We start from the raw sequence: 21331 nt of genomic DNA on the forward strand, positions 1-21331 counted from the left end.
CAGCTAGGAAATGCAGAGGCAGGATTCAAGCCCGGTGACCTCTGAATCTAGGGGTTACCCCATGATGAGAGAGGAGCATCCGTACCCAGATGAGTGAGAAGAGAACGGGTCCCAGGTCACCCAGGAAGCCGAGTTTCCTCCCTGCCCTCAGCTTCTCTCGATATTTCTAGGTCCCATCCCAGCCCCAGCTACAAGGGAGAAAAGGATGCCTCGCCTGATTTCAGGTTTTGTTTCCGTGATGTTGGGTGTGGATAAGGGAAGGCGTCGTGAGCCTAGGAACTGCGATGTCGTCCCTTGTCTCTCAAATTGGATCAGAGTTCAAGTTATCTTTAAGTTCAGGACATGGTTCCGAGGCAGCGGAGGCTGCCCACTGTTACTGGGGGTGCGGTGTGCTGGGAGAGAGGCACGGAGATGACTGTACGGGGTTGGAGTGTGGGGAACCCCTCCCCGGCCTGAGAATCCTCGATGTAGAGCATTATGGGGCACAGCAGCTCTTCAGAGGGGATGTGGAAGGGTCAGGCTGCCGGTACTCGGGGAGAGCCGAGGAGATGTGTTCCCCCCAGTTACATCCCAGGATCCCCTGTAGCCTCTCTAAAAGGACAGAGCAAGGGTTGGCTCCCTGGCCCCCACCTGGCCTCACTCATAGTCCAGTGTCAGTCCTGACAACTTTCCAGCCTCCGTAGACACTGTCGCCGGCTCTTCTCTAGGCCCTTCCGCTGGAGCTCCCTAACAACTGCCTTTGACAGTGCCTCCTTCCCATTCCTCATCCTGACACACACCTCACTCTCAAAGAATTCCCAGCCTTCCGGAAAACTGCGAATCTCCTGGTCACTCCAGGGATCAATTGAGTAGCCTGAAGGCTTCTCTCGTCCCTGCGTCTCTTTTCTGTCCTCTGCTTTCTGAGGAGCTCTAGGAATTAGTCTGCGGGGTCACCTTCCCCATTTTTATTTCTGAGTTGTCTCCTGTGACTCTCTGCTCGGCAGCCACAGGGCCTATTCCAGGGCTGGCAGAGAGCTGGCATTTATTCTGAGCTCCTGAAATTCAGGAAAATAAGGAGGTCCCAGGGTGTGCACACGTGTCTGCTCCTCTCCGCTGTGCGCAGTTTCTTTATATTCATTTTTTTTTGAAACATACAGTGCGAAACTACACATTTTGAAGCAGTTGCCTATGTAGTAAAAGCATAAAAGCACACGTGGGCAGGACACACACCACTTCCAAGAGGCTGGTTGCCCCGGCGGGGAGTGTAGGAGGCGTTAGCGCTCTCTTGGGGGGTCAGCAAATTTTTCCCATAAAGCACCAGAGAGCCAATATTTTAGGCTTGTCTCAACTACGCGACCCTGCCAATATATCAGGAGGGCAGCCACAGACAACGTGTAAGTGAATGAGTGTGGCTGGGTTCCAGTAAAACCTATGAACACTAAAATTTGAATTTTATACGATCTTCACATGTTATAAAACATTATTCCCTTTTTGATTTTTGTTTCAACCCTTGAAAAACGTAAAAGCTATTCTTAGTTTGCAGGTCACAGAAAACAGGTGATGGGCTGGCTTTGTTTGGCCTCTGGACTGCACTTTGCTGACCCCTGCTGTACTGAAATCATTTTATTTTTAAGAAAAGAAAGAGAAGAGAAGCAAGTATGGCAATGTTAACATTTGTTAAATCTGAGAGGTGAGTGCCTGGGTCTATGCAATATTATTTCCTATACTTTTCTACACTTTCAAATATTTTAGAATTTTCTGAAAATTCAAGAAAGAAAAAGTCTAGAAATAACCTCTGAATGCTCCCAGATCAAAGGTGATTTATATTTTCTTCTCTTCTATAATGGATATTTATTGCTTTTTTTACCCTAGGAGTTGGAAGAAAAGGGAAACAACATAAACATTATATATTTTTAAAAAACAAGAGATGGAGGGGTTTGGCCCATAACTGGTGGTCTCCCCTGGAGACTGTGTGTCACCCATTATTCCCATGAGGGGTATCTGCCCCCAGCCCCAATACTCCTGCTCCTTAAACTGGCCCTTCCCTCTGCAAACAGCACTGTCTATGGAGGTGGGACCCAGAACCACAGCTCGGGTCCTCTGAAGCTCAGGGTCCCATCCCGGGAGAACTGAGGCTGCCGCCGGGGGGCGGGGGAGGGGGGCGGCGGGGCGGTGCGGGGAGGGAGGACGGTGGTCAGGCTCCCAACGTGCTTGTTGTTAAACATGCAACTCTCAACAGTTTCCTAGACACCAAGTGAAACTGTGACTGCAGATAGATAACGGGAAAGCCAAGCTTCTCTTGGACCTGCACTCCCGCCAAACTCCTCCTACACCGTCCAGGTCTGCACAACACCCCACACCCCCACTATCTGACCTCCGTGGCCTTCATACCTTTCTCACCATTCTCCTGAGGCTGGTCTCCAAAGGCCCACCCTGCCCAGTCTGGCTCCCCTCCCCACCCCAAACCCTCCCTACATGCCTTTCCAAAGGCCTTATGCCACCATCAGCTCTCATCCCTCTCGTTGTAAGGACGGCCCCTGGACCTTTCTCTCCTGAGTGCCAGGCTCTCATCATTTCGGAATTTCAGGAACTAGTTCAATTTCCCCAAATAAAAACTACAGGGTGATATAATATGGGGCTGAGTGACATAAGACCGCTGACTTCTTGCCTCGCCAAATACAATGTGAAAACAAACAAATATTTCATAAAAGGAATGTTCTCACCTGAATGAGAGTCCAAAGACCATCATCTCGGACTAAAATAGGGTGACTGAAACGGACGACAATGAAATGGACGTCAGGGGAAACTCACTGCACTGGCCTCGCTGTTCTCATTTTGCCGCCAGCCAGGGACAAGAACGTGCCAGCCCTGCTGGCACTTAGCCTCAGATAGGGGTGGCGGTCTCTCCTTTGTGTCACCTCCTCCAAACTTGTCAGTTCTTCTCAACCTGCCCTCTGCCTGCCGGGACCTCTCACCCACTGGATTCCTTTGGGATCCTCCAAGAAGTACCTGGCCGGGCCTCCAAACTCCATCATCTCTGAGTCCTCTGGGATACCGCCTCACAGGCCCGTGGCTGCCCCCCACTCCCCAAAACTGCTCTAGTCCTCCCCTGACTCCCAGCTCTGACCCATTGCCTCTGGCACTCGGACGGCCCACGCAGTCACCTGCGATCGCCGATGCCTCTGCCGCTTTCTCCCCGCACCATGCCAGCCGAGCTTGCTGGTTGCTGAAAGTCATTCACCTAAACCACAGCTCTGGTAAGTATCGTGAGGGTCAAGCAACCTGGACGCTGCCGCTCAGTAGCTGGGTGATATTGAGCAATTCACTGAGCTAATCTGGGCCTCAGTTTTCTCGTCTGCAAAATGGAGCTGGTATCTGCTAAGATGAGGATTTAATGAAATGATCCACGTAATGGACTTAGAAAGAGTACCTGGCACTGTGTTAAGTGCTCAAAAAAAATCAGAGTCGTTGTTATTACAATTCGTGTTATTTTCAAAATCCTTCTTTTGACTCCCTGTGGGCTGACAGAGGGAGTTCCAGCCTCTTGGCTCACCATCCAAGGCCCTACCCTTCCAGCCACACCATCTGCTAACCTGATTACAGACTACCTTCCCCTAGGCTGAGCTCCCTGATGGTGGGGGCTGATCATATCTTCCAGGGCCACCCCCGGCACAGGAACTGCAAATAGGACTTGCTCAGTAAAGCTCTGCTGCTCTGAACAAGTACAAATGACACTTGTAGCAGCCTCTGGGGAAAAGGGATGCCAAGGAACCATCTGGGTGGTTCTGATCCCCATAAGCATCATATTTGATTTCTCGATCAGCCCTAACAGAACTGCAATTAACCCCTTACGTTTTGGATGAACAGAGAATGACAATTCACACAGCCTGTAATGATACCTATGCTGTGTCATATCTATGTGTTAGAAGTGCTTCTGAGCTCAGAGACATTTAATGACTTGCCTGAGGTCACACAGCATTTACAGTACAGTTGGGACTCACCTAACCACACTCCTGGGCCAAACCCAGTTCCTAGAATAGAGGTATAAATGAACAGAAAGCCACTTCTTCCCATCTCAGATTGCCAATTTATCGGTTTCCAAGTCATCAAGGAGCCCCATCTCTGGCAGCGTGGCTCCCTCCAGCCCACTTTCTCTTCCTCTCCCCTCTGCTCCCTCATCCTCCCAGGATTTAGGAGACGGGGGCAGAGCCTCACAGCCCCCACACCTCCCTCCCTGAGCTCTGCCTTTTTCATTTCACGGCTATGTCAACACGTCACCTCCAAGGGCCAAGAAAAGAGAAATAACACAGCCCAGATGCCGACGGTACTCTCCTGTCTGTCAGGGGGAAGAGAGGAGGGAAATAAAAGCTAACAAGACTTCCAAAAGCAAAATCTCCAAACCTCCTCTCTGGTACCTGGCAGCTGTCAAAGTTAACACAGGAACCCGGCGAAGGGGGGAAAAAGCATCCCAAATGAAAGCCAAGCCGTTGTGGAGTCTGGGATGCATAGACCAAGCAAGGCTGCATTTCCAAGGGCGCGATGGATGTCCTCGCGGGCTTGTCTATTTTGCTAACATACAGGTGGTCTGTCTAGACTGCAGGGGAAAAAAAAAAACCTGTCTTTTCTGAGGACCGTGTCTACTTTTTTTTTTCTTTTTCATTATTATTATGTGGAGGGCTATTGAGATTCCCCCTCGCTTCCTCATTTATGCAATCAGAGGAAATCGCAGCTCAGAGAGCCGCTCCCTAACTCGAGGCCACGTGGGCCAGTTTCAGATGGGTAATTAAATATTGAACAAACGCTGAAATGCCTCTACTGGCTCGGGACGGCTAAAAATAACCACCCCGCCACTTCATGCACGGACATCTCGGCTGCTCATTCTCAAATCCCTCCTCCCAGCAACTGTCAAAGCCAACCTTCCTGGAGATGAGTGGGCGGGGGTCGAGGGAGAGCCGGGAACTGACTCCCCAAATACCCCCTTCACAGAAAACAAAACTTCAGCTCCCAGCAAGCTCTGAATGTTCCTGACCAGGAAATACTCTCCCTTTCCTGACATTTAATCAAGTGGCCTCAAGAGGAAAGAACAGGGGAAATATCACAGCCGCTCATACTTTTCTTTTAAAAATAGTCAAGAGGCTTCATGTCATTTTTTAAGCGAAACACAGATGCGATCTGGGATGCGAGCACGTTTGTGTCAAGTTACTCGGGAGCCCCTCCTCCCAAGAAGACCCAAAAAGGAGCCTAGGTGCCTCAGTTTCCCTATCTAAACTAATCTTAGGAAAAGCAACAAACAAAATCAATACCAAAATAGAACGCAAAAGCGTCTGAACTCCAGACCTAGGTCTCTCGTTGACATCTTTACGTGACCCATCCAGTCCTCTCTGAATCGCACCAACCAAAGAAAAGAAGCACTGGGCTTCTAAGCTTGGTTCCAAGTGTCAGCTTTGGAGTCCACTGGTCCCAATTCAAACCTCGTCTCTGCAGCCAGTGACTTCACCACCTGGAGCTCGGTTTCCTCACCTGGCAAAGGGAAGTGACCCCTACCTCCTAGGAGGGTTGGAGAATTAAAATGAGAAATGAAATATTGGGTGGAGCTCTTTGGCACAGGGCCCCCGCACACATTCAGCAAGGTAACAGGAAGCTAAGATCTTCCTTATAATGAAAGGTGATGAGTATGGGCCAGAAACACAAAGGCCAAGAGGCCAACATACAGCAAATGAACTGGGCCCTCTGGTCTTTCTCTAGGACCTAGCTAGCTCTAGGAAGAAGGCCTCAGGCTGGCTGCAGAGACTGTACTAAGGGATGTTGACTCCTCAGCACAAAGGGACTTGGTGAGAAACAGGGCTGAGGCCGTAAGACCCGTGAACTGGGCAGGGAATGTACATGTCTAGAAAACACGACTGAGAGCAGAACCCAGGGATGATGGGGATTCGGGAAGAGATCGGCCTGGGGGATCACCTGAGTCAGCCTAGGCAGGAAGAGGAGCCAATCAGGAGGACTGAACCCCCACAGATGCCAACAGGATCATTCCCCTGCCTCCCTCCTGAGTTATGGCCGGGACTATAGGAGATGATGGTGGAGCCGCTGATTGTTCCAATCAGATGGGAGGAGGCGGCCTTATCTAAGCTAAGGCCTTACTGAAGGAAAATGTGCCTCCCCACAGGATAGCAAGGTGGTGCATTTACAAACTCAGGATCTGGAGGCAAGCAGAGCGAGAATCCCCTGTTTCTGACCTGTGCGATATTGGACAAGGCTCCCACTCTCTGGGAGCCTTGCACGGACATCTCGGCTGCTCATTCTCAATAAAATGAGGATCACACCCGCATCCATCTCACAGGATTGTTGCAAGCATTAAATGAAATAAGGCAAGTACAGAGTTAAGCTCAGGCACTGAGTAGGCCCTCAGCAAACAGAAGCCATTCATACTTTTATGACGTGCCACGATAGGGAGTGAGCCTCCCACTCCCTGAGTATGTAAGGATGAGAAGGGCCTGGAGAAACTGGGGTCAAGCCCCAGAGGAGGGATCGTGTCTAAGCAGGAACAGAGAAAGAGACGAGGCAAAAAGGGTAGGTAGATAGATAGATAGATAGATAGATAGATAGATAGATAGATAGATAGATAGATAGATGGATAGTTTCAGAGGCACATCAAGGTTGAGGGTAGAGAGCCAGGCTTTGGACCCTGGGAAGACATTTGAAGACTTGGGGGGAAGGCGTGCAAGATATGACTAGTCCCCCTCAGAGCTGTTCTCAGGCTTATCCAGCCTACAGGGTCCGAGCTGTTGGCCAGGGGCCATTCAGCAGGTCTCACTAAAGCCAGGGTCTCCATGGATAGGTCTCAGCCCTGCCCTTCCCTCTGGTGGCACACAGGCCCTTCCCTAACCACTGCTACCAGTTAGAAAGCAGCTGTGTCAAAACAGCCCTCTTTCCAACCACGTCACCATCCTCCTGTGGGCCATCAGCCCTGAGTCCATACCCTACTCTGTAATGGTGGCCCCTCTGTACCCTAGTGTCCCCATCTGGACCCCAGGGGTTGGATCACTCAGCTGCCAAGTTCTCAGCCCTGAGCAGGGACCACCACCTCAGGAGGTCAGCGCCGGCCCTCCTGGGTACCTCTGTAAGGTCCTACTGCCTTCATTCCTCAGAGTGTGCCAGGTTATCCTAGGAAGCCCCTCCTGAGACCCCACAGTCAGACTCCAGCAGATCCTGAAAGGAAAGAGGCCAAGGTGGAGGGGAGGGGACCGCACAGAAGCCAAGGTGCAGAGGGGGAGCTGACTGTTCCAGGCTGGCTGGATCCCTGAAAACACCCTGATAAAAACATGAAGAGTCAAAACCTTTCATGAGTATAGGCCTGGGCATTCCAATAGGTCTCCCAAGTAGGCTATTTGACAGATGGGGAAACCGAGGCTCTGAGATGTGCCCAGGGTCACACAACCAACTTGTGGCTGGGAGTAGAGCCCATATCTCCCCAGCATATCTCAACAAGCCAGCCTCCCCAACAGACTGGGGGCTTGGCGAGGGCTGGGGGCATGTTCATCCCCCAGCGCCCAGGCTGGAGCCTGGCACATAGCAGGTGCTCAAGACTTGTTTGATTGCTGAATGAACACTCCAGACTTTATCCAGGGTGAGAGGAAAGCCTGCGCTTCCCCCAGCAGCCCAGGGGGACAGATAGATCAGACAGACAAAGCTTTTCCTGACCTTGGAGGGGGCAGATGAGAATGCACCCTGACTGGTGACATCCTACTGGTGACAAGACCCCCTCAAGTCCATGGGTCATGCCTAGCCTTCAAGAGGTCTTAGAGTCACAAAGCACAGTGTGAAATGGCCAGATGACCCTTGCCATCCAAGGGTTGCTGTTTCCGCCCTGCCTCTGTCAATTGTCAACAGCAGACGGGGAAACTGGGGCCCAGAGGAGGGAAGACCCCGGCTTAGTGCCTCACTTAGAGCCTGGCTTAGTGCCCCACAGAGGGCTACAGACACTGCCCCTCACTTGGAGCCCCGCTAGAGACAAAGTCCTGCTCTCAAGTTTGTACTGAGCCCCCTCCTACCACTCAAGAAAGGCCGTGGGAGTGGTGGGTAGGGAGCTCCCTCAGAGGCGGCAGCCTGGCCCCAAACCTTTCCCAAGCCAGGCCAGCTGCGGGCCTCCTGCCGCCAGCCAACCCTTCCCTGCACTTTCCTGTTTCTGAACAAACACACCCGCCACCCCGAGTTCTCGGTCATTGTCCTTCCTTTCTAGCGGCAGAGGCCAGAATGGGTGTGGAGCGAGGGCCTGACCGGGGCTGGGGTGCTGGGTACCACCACCTCCTCTGGGGCATGTGACCAAGCCCCCATGCAGACGGGGTGACTGTGGCCTGAGGTCCGAAGGGATGGGCTCGAGGCCATGGGGTGGCTCTCCCAGCATGAGTTACCACCTGGGTCAGGGTACTGCCCTCAGGAAGGGTGGCCCTGGGGGCTGAGTCGGGCATCGGGGGCTATAATGGTGGGAGGTCAGTGGCTGCTCCAGCCACGCCCTACCCAGGTGAGTAGGGGGCCTTCTAGCATCTACCTGTCAGACAGCTCCCACGCCCCCATCCATGACTTCCCATCACGCAAGCCCTTTATTAGGCCCAAACTACTATTCCCAGTTCTTTCCCACCCCCCTCCCTCCCCCACCCAGGATGAACTCTATCTTCAACAACCTAGACATTTTCTACCTCCTCCTCCCTCCCATGCATACGGTCTTTGCACAAGCTGTTCCTTCTGTCCAGTAAGGACAACAGCTCACACTCAACTGTGGCCTAAGTCCCAGGCAGCACCGGCTTCTAGCTTTCCATGCGTTTACCTTCTTTTCTTAAACAACCCCACCATCATTTCCCCCATTTGCCAAATGAGGACACCGAGGCTTGGAAAGGTAACTGGCCAAAGAATAATTCTGTGCAGAGCTGGGGGCTTGAACCTAGATCTGACTTTGCAGAGGGAAATCTTATCCATCTTCTGAGACCCAATCCAAATGTCACCTCCTCCGTGAAGCTCTCCCTGATTTCCCCAGAGGTAACTTCTGTCCCCATTCCCTTGCAGGGTTTGAGCTCCTTCAAGGCTGGGACACAAAGCAGGAACTCCTGCACTGGAGGGGCCTGAAGCTGGGGTTTAAGTGCTCTCTGGACACATTGATTGTCTCCCGCCCAGTCAGCTGAGCAGAAGGAGGAATTCCAGTCCTCTCTGTGCCTCTGTGGTCAGGGGTGGAACCAGGTGAAGAGTGGAAAGAAAGGTCATGCAGGGTACTGAGTGGGGTGGGGCAGGTGCAGGAGGAGGACTCAGGGTGGCTTGAGCATTACCGGACACTCTTACTACTCCCATTTCTCACGGCGTGAACCCACTTCTTCGCGGAATCCTCCTTGTACTGTTAGCCCCCTTTTATGACCCCAAAACAGACTCAGAAAGTGACTTGCCCAAAGTCAAAGTGCTCGAACCCAGATCTCTGGTCTCCCAGGCCAAGCCTGGAGGAAGAGACTAGCCTCAGGCCACTCAAGACAAGCAAGGGCAGGTGGCGAATCACAGGCCCTGAGAGACCCCTGAGGACTGAACTCCCAGCACACACCTGAGCACACGCTCAGCCTCAGCTTGAACCCTTCCACACACGGGGAACTCACTACTTCAGGAACTGCACTTCCTGAGGAAGCCTGTACATTGTTGCTCAGACCTGACCGTGGGAAAAGTCTTGCCCATTCTGAGGGGAAGCAAATGAACTTATACCGCCTGCCTGCTTTATCTGCACTCACACGGACAAGAAAACTGGTGTTGGGGGCAACACTACAGGGCCCAGGCAACAGGACCAGTGACAGGGGAGGTGGGGATTCGACCTCAGGTCTGCCAGTGCAGATTTGCTCAGACCCCTCTCTGATCAGGCACCGTGCCAGCCTTCCTCATTCCCAAGACAACCTGACCGTCTGGTCTGGGTCCCTGCCAAACCCGCCCCCCCCCTCCCCGCTCTCTGCTGGGCACCTCCGTGGGCCCCTGAGCCCTCTCGTTCAGGCTCAGCTCCCGGGCCCCTTCAAAGACTCAAAGACCCCTCCCCTCCCACCAAGCCAGAAGAAGTACATTCCCACCCCACCACACCAACACGCGGCCCAGAAGGCAGCCCCCTGGATCACACCCGTTTCCAGCTGAGGATCCAGTTACTGGAAAAAGAAAATGCTCGCACCTCCCCCTTCTCCCTGTCCAGCTTCCCAGGCTTGAGAGAGAGAAACTCTTTCTAAAGTTGGAGGGGTCACTACGGATAGATCACTACAGCCACAACTCCTGTGAAACCAAGGATGTCTAGGGCAGGGCCCCTCAAGTCCACACACCTGTCCATGCACCGAAGCCGTGGAAGAGACTGTTAGGTCCCTGAGGGGAGGTGGGGTGGTGAGACTAAGCTGAAGGCCAGGGCAGTGGAGGTAAGATGAGGCAAAGCCGAGATCCACTCAGTACTGCCTTACTGCCCAGCTGCTGAGTAAACTGAGGCACAGTGGAGCAGGAGGTGCAATCTCCGAGATGGATGAAAGAGGACCCCCCAGAATGCAATCTCTCTTTCCCTGCCCATGGCCTAAGGGTAGACACTAGAACCTCAGTTTCCCCACAAAGGTGGAGGGTGAGGGAGAAGCCGGGGGAATGGGGATCAAGCAGACAGTAATGGGTAACTACAGGGACAGATCAGGGGGTCCCGGGTAAGCAGAAGGATCCGGGGTCCCTGGCATCAGGTGGTGAAGCGGGGGTAGGGAGGGCCTGGGGGTCAGGGGTCGGGGTGGCGCCTACCCCTGGAAGGCCGGGTCCGGCTGCGGGAGCGGCTCCTCTGTCGCTGCAGCCGGGGCCGCCGCAGCAGCCGGTAGTAGTAGGAGGGCCTGCCGGTGCTCTTCCTGGAGCTGCCGCCCGCGGACATGCTGCCGCCCGCCGGGCACCGGGCCGGGCCTGGGCGCGCTCACACGGGCCCCATCACCCGCTCCGGCCGGCCCGGCGGGCGTCCCTGTGGTCCCCTGCGCGCTAGTGCTGCCGCCGCGGACGAGGCCAAGGCTGCCCCACAAAGTCGCTCAAACTCCTCCCCCAGTCCCCGCCCTCCCAGGAGCAGCCGGCCCCGCCGCGGGGGCCGGGGACCGGGGCCGGGCTGGCACCGGCCCGAAAAGTCAGTGCGGGAGAAATCCCGGCCTGGAGTCTGCGGGGCGAGGCGGCCTGGAGTGCCCCCCGGGACCCCAAGCAAGTCCCCAGAAGGGTCACTGCCTCCACGCCCGCGCCTGAGCGAAGATGCCTAACCTCCGGGCGCACGGGGCGCCGCATCCCGCCTGCGGGTGTAGATGGTGCACACCATCATGTGCGCGCTCCCCTGCACTGGGCAGGGCGCACGGAGGCGGCTGGGCAGGCACTGTATTCCAGCCAGTCACCTACAATTAGGATCCAAATGAGGCTGACGCCTCGGGGCCCGATTTTGCCACAAACGCACTGGGCTGAGTATCGACCTGCAGAAATACTGTTCCGCTGGCCACTGCCCTAGCCAAGTTAAAAAAAAAACTTCCTTTCACGCAGGATTCTTGCCTAGTCTTTACATTTTAAAAGTTGTCCCGTTTGATACATCCATTTTTTTTATATAATTAAAATTACGGTGTATACTTCAAACACGGAGAGAACATAATGAACACCTGTATATGCAGCTGGGTTTTGCCTAACCTGAACATTTTGCCCACTTTGATCTAGACCTTCCCCAAATAAAACCCCGCAGATGCTGTGATGTCTTCTCCCACTCGGCATTTACAGCAGCGCTGGCAGGCCCGCAGGCAGGGCAGAACAACCCACACCTGACTGTAGGGACAGGACACCGAGGCTGGGAGAAGGGAGGGTGCCAATTCCCACTAGAGTGACCTGCTTGAAAAACTTTATCCAAGTCACTCACTTCCCAGCTCAAGCAACTTCCCAGGCTCCCCGGAGTCTAAAAGCAACAAGTCCAAACAACCTTCCTTAGTATTGGAGCCTTCAGCAATCGATCCGTCCCCCAACCAAACCACCTCCCCTACTACTCCCCTATTTTCACTCCCCTTTGCTCTACTCTCAGCCAGGACTGTCCCCCACCCCCCACCTACTTTCCTCTGCCTGGCCAAAGTCCACCCGACTCAGCCCTCCCTAACCATCCGGCCCTCGGCCCGGCCCTCGGTGGTTTCTCTGTTTCTATTCTCCCTTTGCCCTGCAGCACTATCTTTTAAATCTTTCAGACGACCACCTCCCTGAGCTTCATCCCCTCGAGTACAGAAGGGGAAACGAAGGCCCCGATGGGGAGGGTCCACTTGCCTCAGTCACAGGGAAAGTAATCAAAGCAAGTGGTCTTAGCCGGGGTTTCCCAAAGCTCAGTCTTGCGGGTGTGTTTGTGGCAGACTCACACGTGGGTGCCTGAGGCGGTCTGGACGTCCTCCGGAAGAGCTGAAAGGTGGGGCCCTGGAAGGGGTGGGGCCGTGCGGGCGGGAATCCAGGCCGGGTTTTGCACCTCACAAGGGAAGCCCCCTCCCTCGCTCCCTTAGCTAGGGGGAGGGCCCCCAGGTCAGGAGGAGCCTGGATCACAGCTGGAAGCCAGGCGCCTTCCCAGGACCAGCGGGGGGAGGGGCAAAAGAGGTGTTGCTTCTCCGAACCCAGTCTGGGCTGTCCAAAGCTGTCAGCTCCCCTGGCCCCTCTCCCCTGAGTTCTGGCCAGTCCCTCAGGAAGACAAAAAGCTAGGACCCTATTAGCCCCCTTTGGGTTAAGCATTGATTTGGCTCATTCTCACTAGCAGACATTGCCAGGTGCATCTTTTATAAGAGCGAAGGCCCCTGGGAAGAGCTGGACCTAGCCCCTCAGCACAGAGGCAGGCTCTGAGTCTTCATGGCATGCCTCTTCCTCCCTAGCTCTGAGCTACCTGCTCAGGTGGGGCTCCTGCAGCCACCTACCCTTGGCACTTCCAGTAATGAATAACCTCCAGGCTAGGCCCACCAGTGTTGTGGGGTGGAGGACTTCCAGGAAGTCTAGCTCACGGTGGGGACAGCAAGTCCTCTTCCCAGGGCCTGGAGTTCATCTGGATCAGTTTCCCTTCCAAAGCAGGAATCTCCCTATCAGCCAGGTTCTAACCTTCCCTGAGGGGATAAGAGGCTTCCTGCCAGCAGACTGATCAGTGGCTAGGTCAAGTGGTCCTGGACTGGGGCCCCCATCGAGCAGATTTAGGTGTATGTATGTGGACAGAGGCGGGGGGGCCACAAACTTAGGACCTCATTCATAAATATAGTTGGGTTCCAAAAGTCTGACACGGTTGCTGTGCTTATATTTGGGTTTCTCAAGTCCTCCCTGCCTCAAGTTTCCCCACCTACAAGGAGAAGTTACGGACCTCCAACCTATCTGCCTTGTGGAGGGAGGAGGGTCAGCTAATGAAGAGGAAGAAACTTCTGCGTTCCAGGCCTTGGGATGGGGTGGGCATTGCCAGCCACCCAAGCTGGCCACTTCCACAAGCCTGGGGAGGTACCAGCTGGGATACTGAGTAGGCAGGGCAGGAAATAGGAGAGAGGGGGCCTGGGCTCCCTGCCCCTCCTCCTGGCCCAGGACCCCCAGGGCAGGCAAGCAGACAAAGGCTGCTCCCTGCACTCCCAGCAGAGCATCTGGAATCAATCCTGCTGTGAAACAAGCCACCCGCCCCCCTCCCGCTGCCCCTGTGGCCTCCTCCCTTTCAACAGAAGCAGCCCCGCTTCCGGAGGCTGCCTACACTGGAGGAGGGACACCTGAGGATGCCCCCCACCACCACTTCCTGCAATAGACCCCTCCCAGGCCATGCGGAACTGTAAGTCTGGGCCCCTAGGGGTGATAGTCCGTCAGTGGTCTTCTCCTCCCACCTTCTTGCCTCCAGAGGGGCTCCCACCTCCCCCATGTGCTGTTTTGGGTGGGGGTCAAGGCTGCAGCCTCCATGCTCCTTAGCTTCCAGATCACCCCAGCTCATTAAAAGTGTATACTTTTGGGGTTCCCCCAAGACTCTTCATTCTGTGGGTCTGGGTGGGGCCTGGAATTCTGCTGGCTAAATCAGATCCAACCGGACCCCAGCCACCAACTTTACCAACAAAAAGCCTCCCACAGTATCAAAAAGGACCCAGCTGCCACCTCCCCTAGCACCCCTACCCACTCCACCCAACCTCATCTGTCTGCTCTCGGCCTCCAAAGGATATAGGCTCATTCCCACCTCCGGCCTTTGCTCTGTTGGTCAGATGGCTGCCATGAAGCTCTCCCTCTGCACCCACCTGGTAAACTCTTCCTTGTCCCTCAGGACTCAGGAAAAATATCACCTCATGAAGGAAGTCTGAGCCCCAGTGAGGGGCACCCCACCACACCCCACCAGTTGGGTTGAATAATGATCAGGGAAAAATGGACCCACGGAATTTCCCTCAGAACACAGAGCCATCAGCATCTGTTGTCCTGAGGAGAATTACACCCTGCTGGGAGGGAGGTGGTGGGTGGCCTAAGAGTGGGGCCGGAAGTCCAGGGAAACCACCGGCCAGGCCTGGGCTGGGTCAGGAGGGGCACCTGACCGCCTAGAACAGTCTCACATCCTATTGGGGCTGTCAGGTTTACAGTCAGTGAAGAAGCAGCAAAAAAAGCCTATTGTCAGAATTACCCTCGAAGAGCCTTAAATTGCCCGTAAAGGACAGTTTTTCCTCCAGATCACTCATTCCTTCAGCTGAGCGCAAAGCAGAAGGGCCCGGCCTTTTCTGAGGGGCCATTTTGTGCAGGAGGAAAACAAGAGCAAGAAGCCCCAGTAATCCAACACAGGACTGCCCCCAGGGAGAGGGGACCACAGAAGTCCAAGACTGCTAAAACGGGAGGGTTACGAGTTTGGCCTGGGAAGGTTTGTCCGGAGGTAAAATTTGGTTTTAATACTAATAAACCATACTCAGCACCTACTGCGTGCCATACCCTATCTGCAGCATTCTATTTTCTCATTTAATTTCAAGACAATCTTATGAGGCAGATGGTTACCACCTTCATTTTACAGAAACTATTGGAAGCACAGAGAGGGTAAGTAAGTTCCCTTAGGTCACACAGCTCAGACTAGGAGTGAGGATGTGAACCCAGGTGGGCTGGAGGTAACGGAGGTCTTAAGGGGGAGCAGGACTTAATGCCGAGATGGGGGAGGGGCAACAGCCTGGAACTTTTCTTCTGAGGAGGACCGGGAGGAGGTGAGAAGGGACAGGAGTCCTGACAAAGGAAACACTGGAGCCCACGCCGTGCCCCACACAATGGGCGTCTGGAGGTCCCAGACCTGTCAGGTTTCCTGTCGGGAGGAGGGTGAGCAGTGGTGACCAGAAGTCCCCAGGCAGCCAGCCATGCACACATCCGCCTCCCAGGCCCGTCTCAATCTCAGAGTCCGCTGCAGCCCTGGCAGAGGTGTGGGTGGGGGTGCTGCGGAATCATTTATGGTTAAGATCATGGGCCTCTGCCCCAGGAGGTGGCCTGTCTGGCAGGCAATGACAGCTTCCTGCATCCGCTGTTCCTCCGGGAACGAGGCTAGATCAGGAGTAGGACCTTCATTCAAGAGACAGGGGAGGATGGAGCGGGGCTCACCCCACGGAGTGGAAGGTGCGGACAAGCCCTGTGAGGTCACACTCAAGCTCTCGAACCCAGCCAGGCATCCACCACCTCCACTGCCCCCCTGAGATTTTCTCTCTAAAATCACTGGTGAATTTGATGACATCTTTTGCAGAAAATGGCCCAGTCAGGGCCGTGATGACCTGGGTTTCGATGCTCTGCCCCTCTCAACACAGGTGGAACTGGGAGACCAGTCAAGCGTGGACATTTCAACACACACAGATAGAACCTCGGGGACTGTTTTTTAAATTGAGTCACCCAAAGCTAGGCCGAGGGTGAGCCCAGGGTCCTAACAGGGACAGAAGGCCACTTGGCAGGGTCACTGTTTCCTTGGGTGCTGTGTGACTCAAAGAAAGCCTCTTGACATCTCTGCCCAGCCTTCCACAGGATTCCACTGGGATCTAGAAATATCCCTCCATCCAGAGAAGAGGACATATCTTCCTCGTCCATGTCAACAGCCCGTCAGAAAACCCTGGACTGTCAGAGCTAGAAGGATCCCTCAGAGTAGATGGTGAAACCAGGGATGCTGAGGCCCCACAAGACAGCCGCAGGCCTGACTGATGCATTGCAAGCCAGATCTGGCATCAATTCCCCAGTCCTTGAAGGTCTGAGTACTCCTCCCACCCCGCATAAAGTAGCATCACTCCCTGCAGATGGGAAGTAAAGCCAGGGGAGGGAGCGACTTGCCTGAAGTCACACATGGGGGTCAGGGGTTAGTCCCAAACATTGCTGCGGAGACCTGCTTTCCCCCTAAATTACCTGGACCATAGGTGTCTTGGGCTTCTTCCCCAGGCCGACTGCCCCCAAAGCTCAGGGCTCCGACCCTGGGGAAGACTGGGATCCAGGATCCAGGCCACAGCCCTGGCTCCTCCTTCCACACCCCCACCCTAGCAGCCGGCATTTCGGCCCAGATGGCCAGGCCTGGAGCCACTCTCTTCACGTACTTCCTCTCCCTGCCCTGACCCAGAAATGCTGCCAGGCTCCAGGTGGACCCGCAGCCCTCCTTCTCCCGCCCGGGCCCGGGGCTGAGAGTCCAGGCGTTCAGGTCTCCAGGCCTCCTTCTCCCCTTCCAGTTGAGGGGCCCAGACAGCTGTATACCCACTGGGCCACCAGAGGGGGTGGCATATGGTCCCAGTGTGAGGTCAGAGAGCCCCCCTTCCCTTCCGAGGCAGGCCTGCCTGGTCATCTGTGAACCATTTCATGGCTGGCACTGTCTTGGGTTCCAGGGGGACAGGCCTCACTCCATTCCAGCAGATCCCACTGAGGAGGACAGATGAACAGGCCCAGTAGCCAGGTCCTAGGAAGGGACTGAGGAAGCAGCACTTCTTGGGTGTGTGACCCCAGATTAGTGCCTTAACTATTCTGTGTCCTCAACTTTAGGATATGCGTAATAATACTTATACTTTGTGAGGTTGCGGAAGGTCAAATAGCATAGTGAGTCAAAACCCTGTGTATAAACTAGCCAACAACTGCCCCTCCAGGCGATTTCTTTTTCCACTAGCCGGTGGGCTCCTCTAGAGCAAGATAGCCAGTGCTGGTCAGCACGGTTGCCATTCCTGAGAAGGCTCTCAGTAAGACTGCCTGGGAGAGACGGAGGCAGCATTTGAGAATAGTGGCTGAGCTCATCTGATCTGGAGTCCGCAATGAGGAAATCTGGAGGAAGGAGAAGTTCTGGAAGGCTGCCTGGGGGAAGAGTCATTGGCACTGAGCTAGAAGGCTGAGTAAGAGTTGCCTAGGTAGAGAGCAGAGGAGTGTACCCTTTGAAAGGGAGACAGCATGACGAAGGCCCAGGGGTAGAAACTGGCCAGGCCTATGCTGGAGGTAGTATGTGGAACTGCGAGGCTGGAGCAAAGGGTGGGTTAAGGATTGCGTAGCAGGATGTATGGGGTGCGTGAGGAGGGAGATCAGAGAGGAGAGAAGGGAAGGTAGATCTAAGCAGAGGTGAGGCCTCAGCAGCCCCTTCAGAAGGGTAGAAGTGAAGCGGTAAGGAAGGAACCCTGGCTAAGAGGTAGAGGCTCCAGGCCTAGCTCTCCTACTACATGGCTGCGTGGCTTTCAGTAAGTCATGACCCTCTCTGGTCCTTACTCTGCAACGAAGAAAAGAGGCGCTGGCTCCCTGTGGCAGGCCTGCAGGAGGGAGGCTCAGCCGGATGCCCGTGAACTGCACTGGGAGCGTTCAGAAGGAGATGCCAGGGCCCCACGCAGCATCACTGAATAAAATCCTGGTGAGTAGGGCCAAGGAATCGGTATTCTTAAAAGAGCCTTCTGGCAGCTTTTTAGGGGAGTCTCTGACTAAGCTGGCTCTAGATTCCGCTGTACATCTTACCACTCCCTGAACCTGCCAAACGTAGTCCCATTGCAGGGCCTCTGTGTTTGCTGATCCTTCTGCCTCACACACTAACCCTGGGTCTTCTGATGGTCAGCTCCTTCCTGTCACTGAGGCCTCAGCTCAAATGTCACACTCTCTGAGGCCTTCCCTGGCCACCTGATCTCAAGTGCTTCTCCCCGAACCCCCACACCCTATCCCATTGCCCTGTTTTATTTTCTTCCACTTATCACTTCCCCAAACTATCTTATCTGTGTATTCGGTTGTTCACGAATTGTCGTCTCCTAAACTTGAATGAGGGCAGGGGCCTTGTTAGTCCGTCACAGCTGTATCCCCATGGCACAGAGCAGTGCTCAATAAACATTTGATGAATGAAGTGAATGAAGGAAGCTGGGCTCAAAGCCCCCATTCTTTGTTCAAGAGCAGCTGTGAGGCCAGGGGCAAGTGACTTCACCTCTCTGGGCCTGGGCTTTCTTCCATGTGACATGTGGACAGCAGGCTGCAAAATTGACTTTCAAGCAATGGCCTGGGGCTGGTCAAGAGGCCAAACTGTAAGTCTTGACTCTATGCAGGAGCTGGTGTAGAATAAATGAATGGATGCATAAATGCCTTTGCTTTGCTATGCGCCTTTGAGCAAGTCCTCCCCCATTCATAGCCCCAGCTTCCCCTGTAAAATGGAGTTGGCCTGGGCGGTCTTTCAGGACCCTTGGGCACTGACACTCAGAGCCTCTGTGCCCATTTGGGAACATAAATGGGAGCCACAGCAGGTGTTAGAGGAGGAAAAGTCTATACCAGAGCCATGGTCTTGTACTTACTGGCCTTTCCTGCAGATCCCACCCAGCACAATAGCTGGCATTCTAAGGCTATGTGGCTGAGGATTAAATGTAGCTTCTGCCATTTGTCACCCCTCAACTCCTGTTGAGAGTAAAAACAATGCTGGCCCTGCCCCCACCCTGGGAACAGCATTTTGTCTGGAAATTCCACCAGGGGTAGGAGGAAGGGCTGGGGCCCTAGAATTTCTGCGTCTGCTTATACAGGAAGTAGCCGAAAGTTTGGGGCCAAGGAAAACAAGTTCAAGGTCATCCTGGAAATCAGCAGCCCAGCTTCTACCCCATGGCTGAGAACTTGCCCCTCTCCCCAGGTGGGGCTCTCCTGGTGATTAATAATTAACACAGAGAGATAATCAGGGCATTCAGAAAGGATGGCCCAAGACCACAGACAAAGGCCCAAGAGAAAGCAAAATTCACTCAGCCTTGTCTGTCATACCTTGAATGACAGGGAGCTCACTACCGAACGGCCCCTGTCCTCGACAAGTCTGAAAGTGAAGCTGCTTTCCCACAATTAAGAATTGCAGAAGGCCTTTAGAGATCTGCTGGTCATCCTGTCCTCCACCCAGGGCTCAGAGGGCTTGGGACTTGCCCGAGGTCAATCAGACACACCTGGGTCTTCCCAGATACTGCTGCTACAGGCACAGTAAGGAGGAACCAGTAGGGGAGCTGGGGCTGGGGTTGGGATGCAGCCCCAGCCCCATACGCACATTCCTCCTGGCAAAAAGGCCCTAGTTAGGGTTTGGGGGGCTGACCTTTACTAGAAAGCCCAGAGGACATAGGCGGGGCCCCTGAGTTTATCTCAGTCCCTCTGAGAGCCCTGGGGGAGCAGCTTAGGTTACAGTGGCCTCTACACAGTGCTGCTGACACGGCCTTCTCCTTTCCCTCGTCATCTCTGTCCCAAGAAGCTACAAGGTGGCGTCAGAATTCTCTGGACCAACTTTCTCTGACCTCGTGTTTCTTGTTCCTCCTAGTGCTCCCCCTCTCATACGTCCCTCTCTTCACACGGGCCCCCACACACGCACAGACCTGCCTTCTAACACAGACCCAGTGGTGGGCTCTTTCCAGGCCCTGCCGGGCCCAGGCCCACATAGTGACCGGGAGGTGCTGGCCGGTGCTGCCCCCTGCTGGTCTGTGAAGCCCTGGGACAAAGCCCTTCCTGGCCTCAGGCCCACCATGGGAAGCACTAGCCTTGCTGGGGAGGCCCAGGACTCTATAGCTCCTAGGGCTGTGTCTGTCCCATTGAGATCCCAGGGTGGAATGGCACAGGGTCCTAGTGTGCTGAGTGACTTGGGCAAGGCTTCCGTACCCGCTCTGGGCCTCTGTTCCCACTAGTGCAAAGGGGATAGCCTGGAACCTCAATTCTCAGACTTCGAGGCACTTTTGTTGCCTGGGGGACATGTTCAAATGCAGAAGCCCAGGCCTACTGGGGAGAGTCTGGTTTAGCCCACCTGGGGAGGAGCCTGGGAATCTGCATTTTAACCAACAGGTGGTTAAGGTGGCCCACCTGTTGCTCATTCTCAGGACTCTGTCTCTGTATGAAGACTTCTGGGACCCTCGTTCCTGACAGTGTCCCAAGCCTCTTACAGCCTGCAGCCTGTCCCCTTTCACAGCAGGGATTCCAAGCCCCATAGTACAGTTGGGCAAACTGGGCTCAGAACGGATGGAGAACAAGTAGTTTGCCCAGGTCCTGTTCCACAGTGAAGCTCCCAGCTTCCTTTCCTTCCCCGGGCTCCCCAAATGCAGTCTGGATTCTGGGACCCAGCGGGTCGGCTCAGACTGGGGAGCAGCACTGACTGGTCCCCCTTTGTCTTGGTCCTTGTGCCTTCTGACCTCACCAAGTCTTGGGCTGATTAAAATATCCCCTTTCAGTCCTGATAGGCCTGATGTCTCCTTATAGGGCTGCGAGGGACACTGTCCCATCGGTGGTGACACTGTCTGCTTGGTGCTACACTCTGGCCGCCCCAGGGAGCTGGACAGAGCTGGACCCTGCCAGCACAAGGGAGACTAAAGAACCTTTACCCACAGTGTTTGCGCAGACCAGCCAGCAGAAACCCAGGTCCAGACAGGGCAGAGCCTTGCCTAAGATCATATAGGATAGTTACCAACCCCAGAGTACGGTACTTACTCTCTGCCAGGCAATATTAATTCAGTGAGTCCTTATAACAACCTTAGGAGGTAGATACTGTTACTCTCCCATTTCACAGGTGCAGAAAGGTGATTGTGGCAGAGATGGGACTCATTCTCACACAGCCTGGCTCCTAATGGTGTCCCCTCACCTGTCCCAAGGTAATTAACCCATCGGCCTCTTTTCAGATGCCAAGAAGACAGAGCTGTTTGTAGCAATAAAGCTGGAGCCTTGGCTTCTAGTCCCAGCCCGGAAAGTGGTCAGTGGATGCTGCCCCAGCCCCCTCCCCAATCTCACGTCTCACCACTTCCTACACCTACCCCTTCCTCAGCCACACCGGCCCCCAGCCCCCCACCACTTCTTTCTCTCATGTCTCTGCTCCCACCATTCCCACTGATCGGGCACAGGACATGGGCATGCTCCCTAGACTCTGAGCCCCCTCTGAGCCCGCTCTGTGAATGGCTGGCTTATCGCTAGC

At 54.6% G+C, this 21331-nt stretch overlaps 1 protein-coding gene across 4 annotated transcripts in view; it reads right to left on the reverse strand.

Annotated features, from left to right (window-relative positions):
• DAB2IP (DAB2 interacting protein) overlaps positions 1 to 21331 on the reverse strand; it is a 156525-nt gene that overhangs the window by 104812 nt on the left and 30382 nt on the right. For 2 of the 4 annotated variants that reach the window (XM_039866711.1, XM_039866710.1), the window contains exon 1: positions 10753 to 10975. The exons of 1 other annotated variant lie outside the window; for it this stretch is intronic. In XM_039866711.1, the coding sequence (XP_039722645.1) occupies positions 10753 to 10876 (124 nt within the window). In that variant the 5' untranslated portion in view covers positions 10877 to 10975. Of the gene's footprint in view, positions 1 to 10752; positions 10976 to 21331 lie in introns of those variants that run through there. One more of the 4 variants, XM_039866709.1, reaches the window with a different exon arrangement.

The sequence above is a fragment of the Pteropus medius genome, unplaced genomic scaffold (genome assembly GCF_902729225.1).
Source record: "Pteropus medius unplaced genomic scaffold, Ma_sr-lr_union100, whole genome shotgun sequence".
Lineage (NCBI taxonomy): Eukaryota > Metazoa > Chordata > Mammalia > Chiroptera > Pteropodidae > Pteropus > Pteropus medius.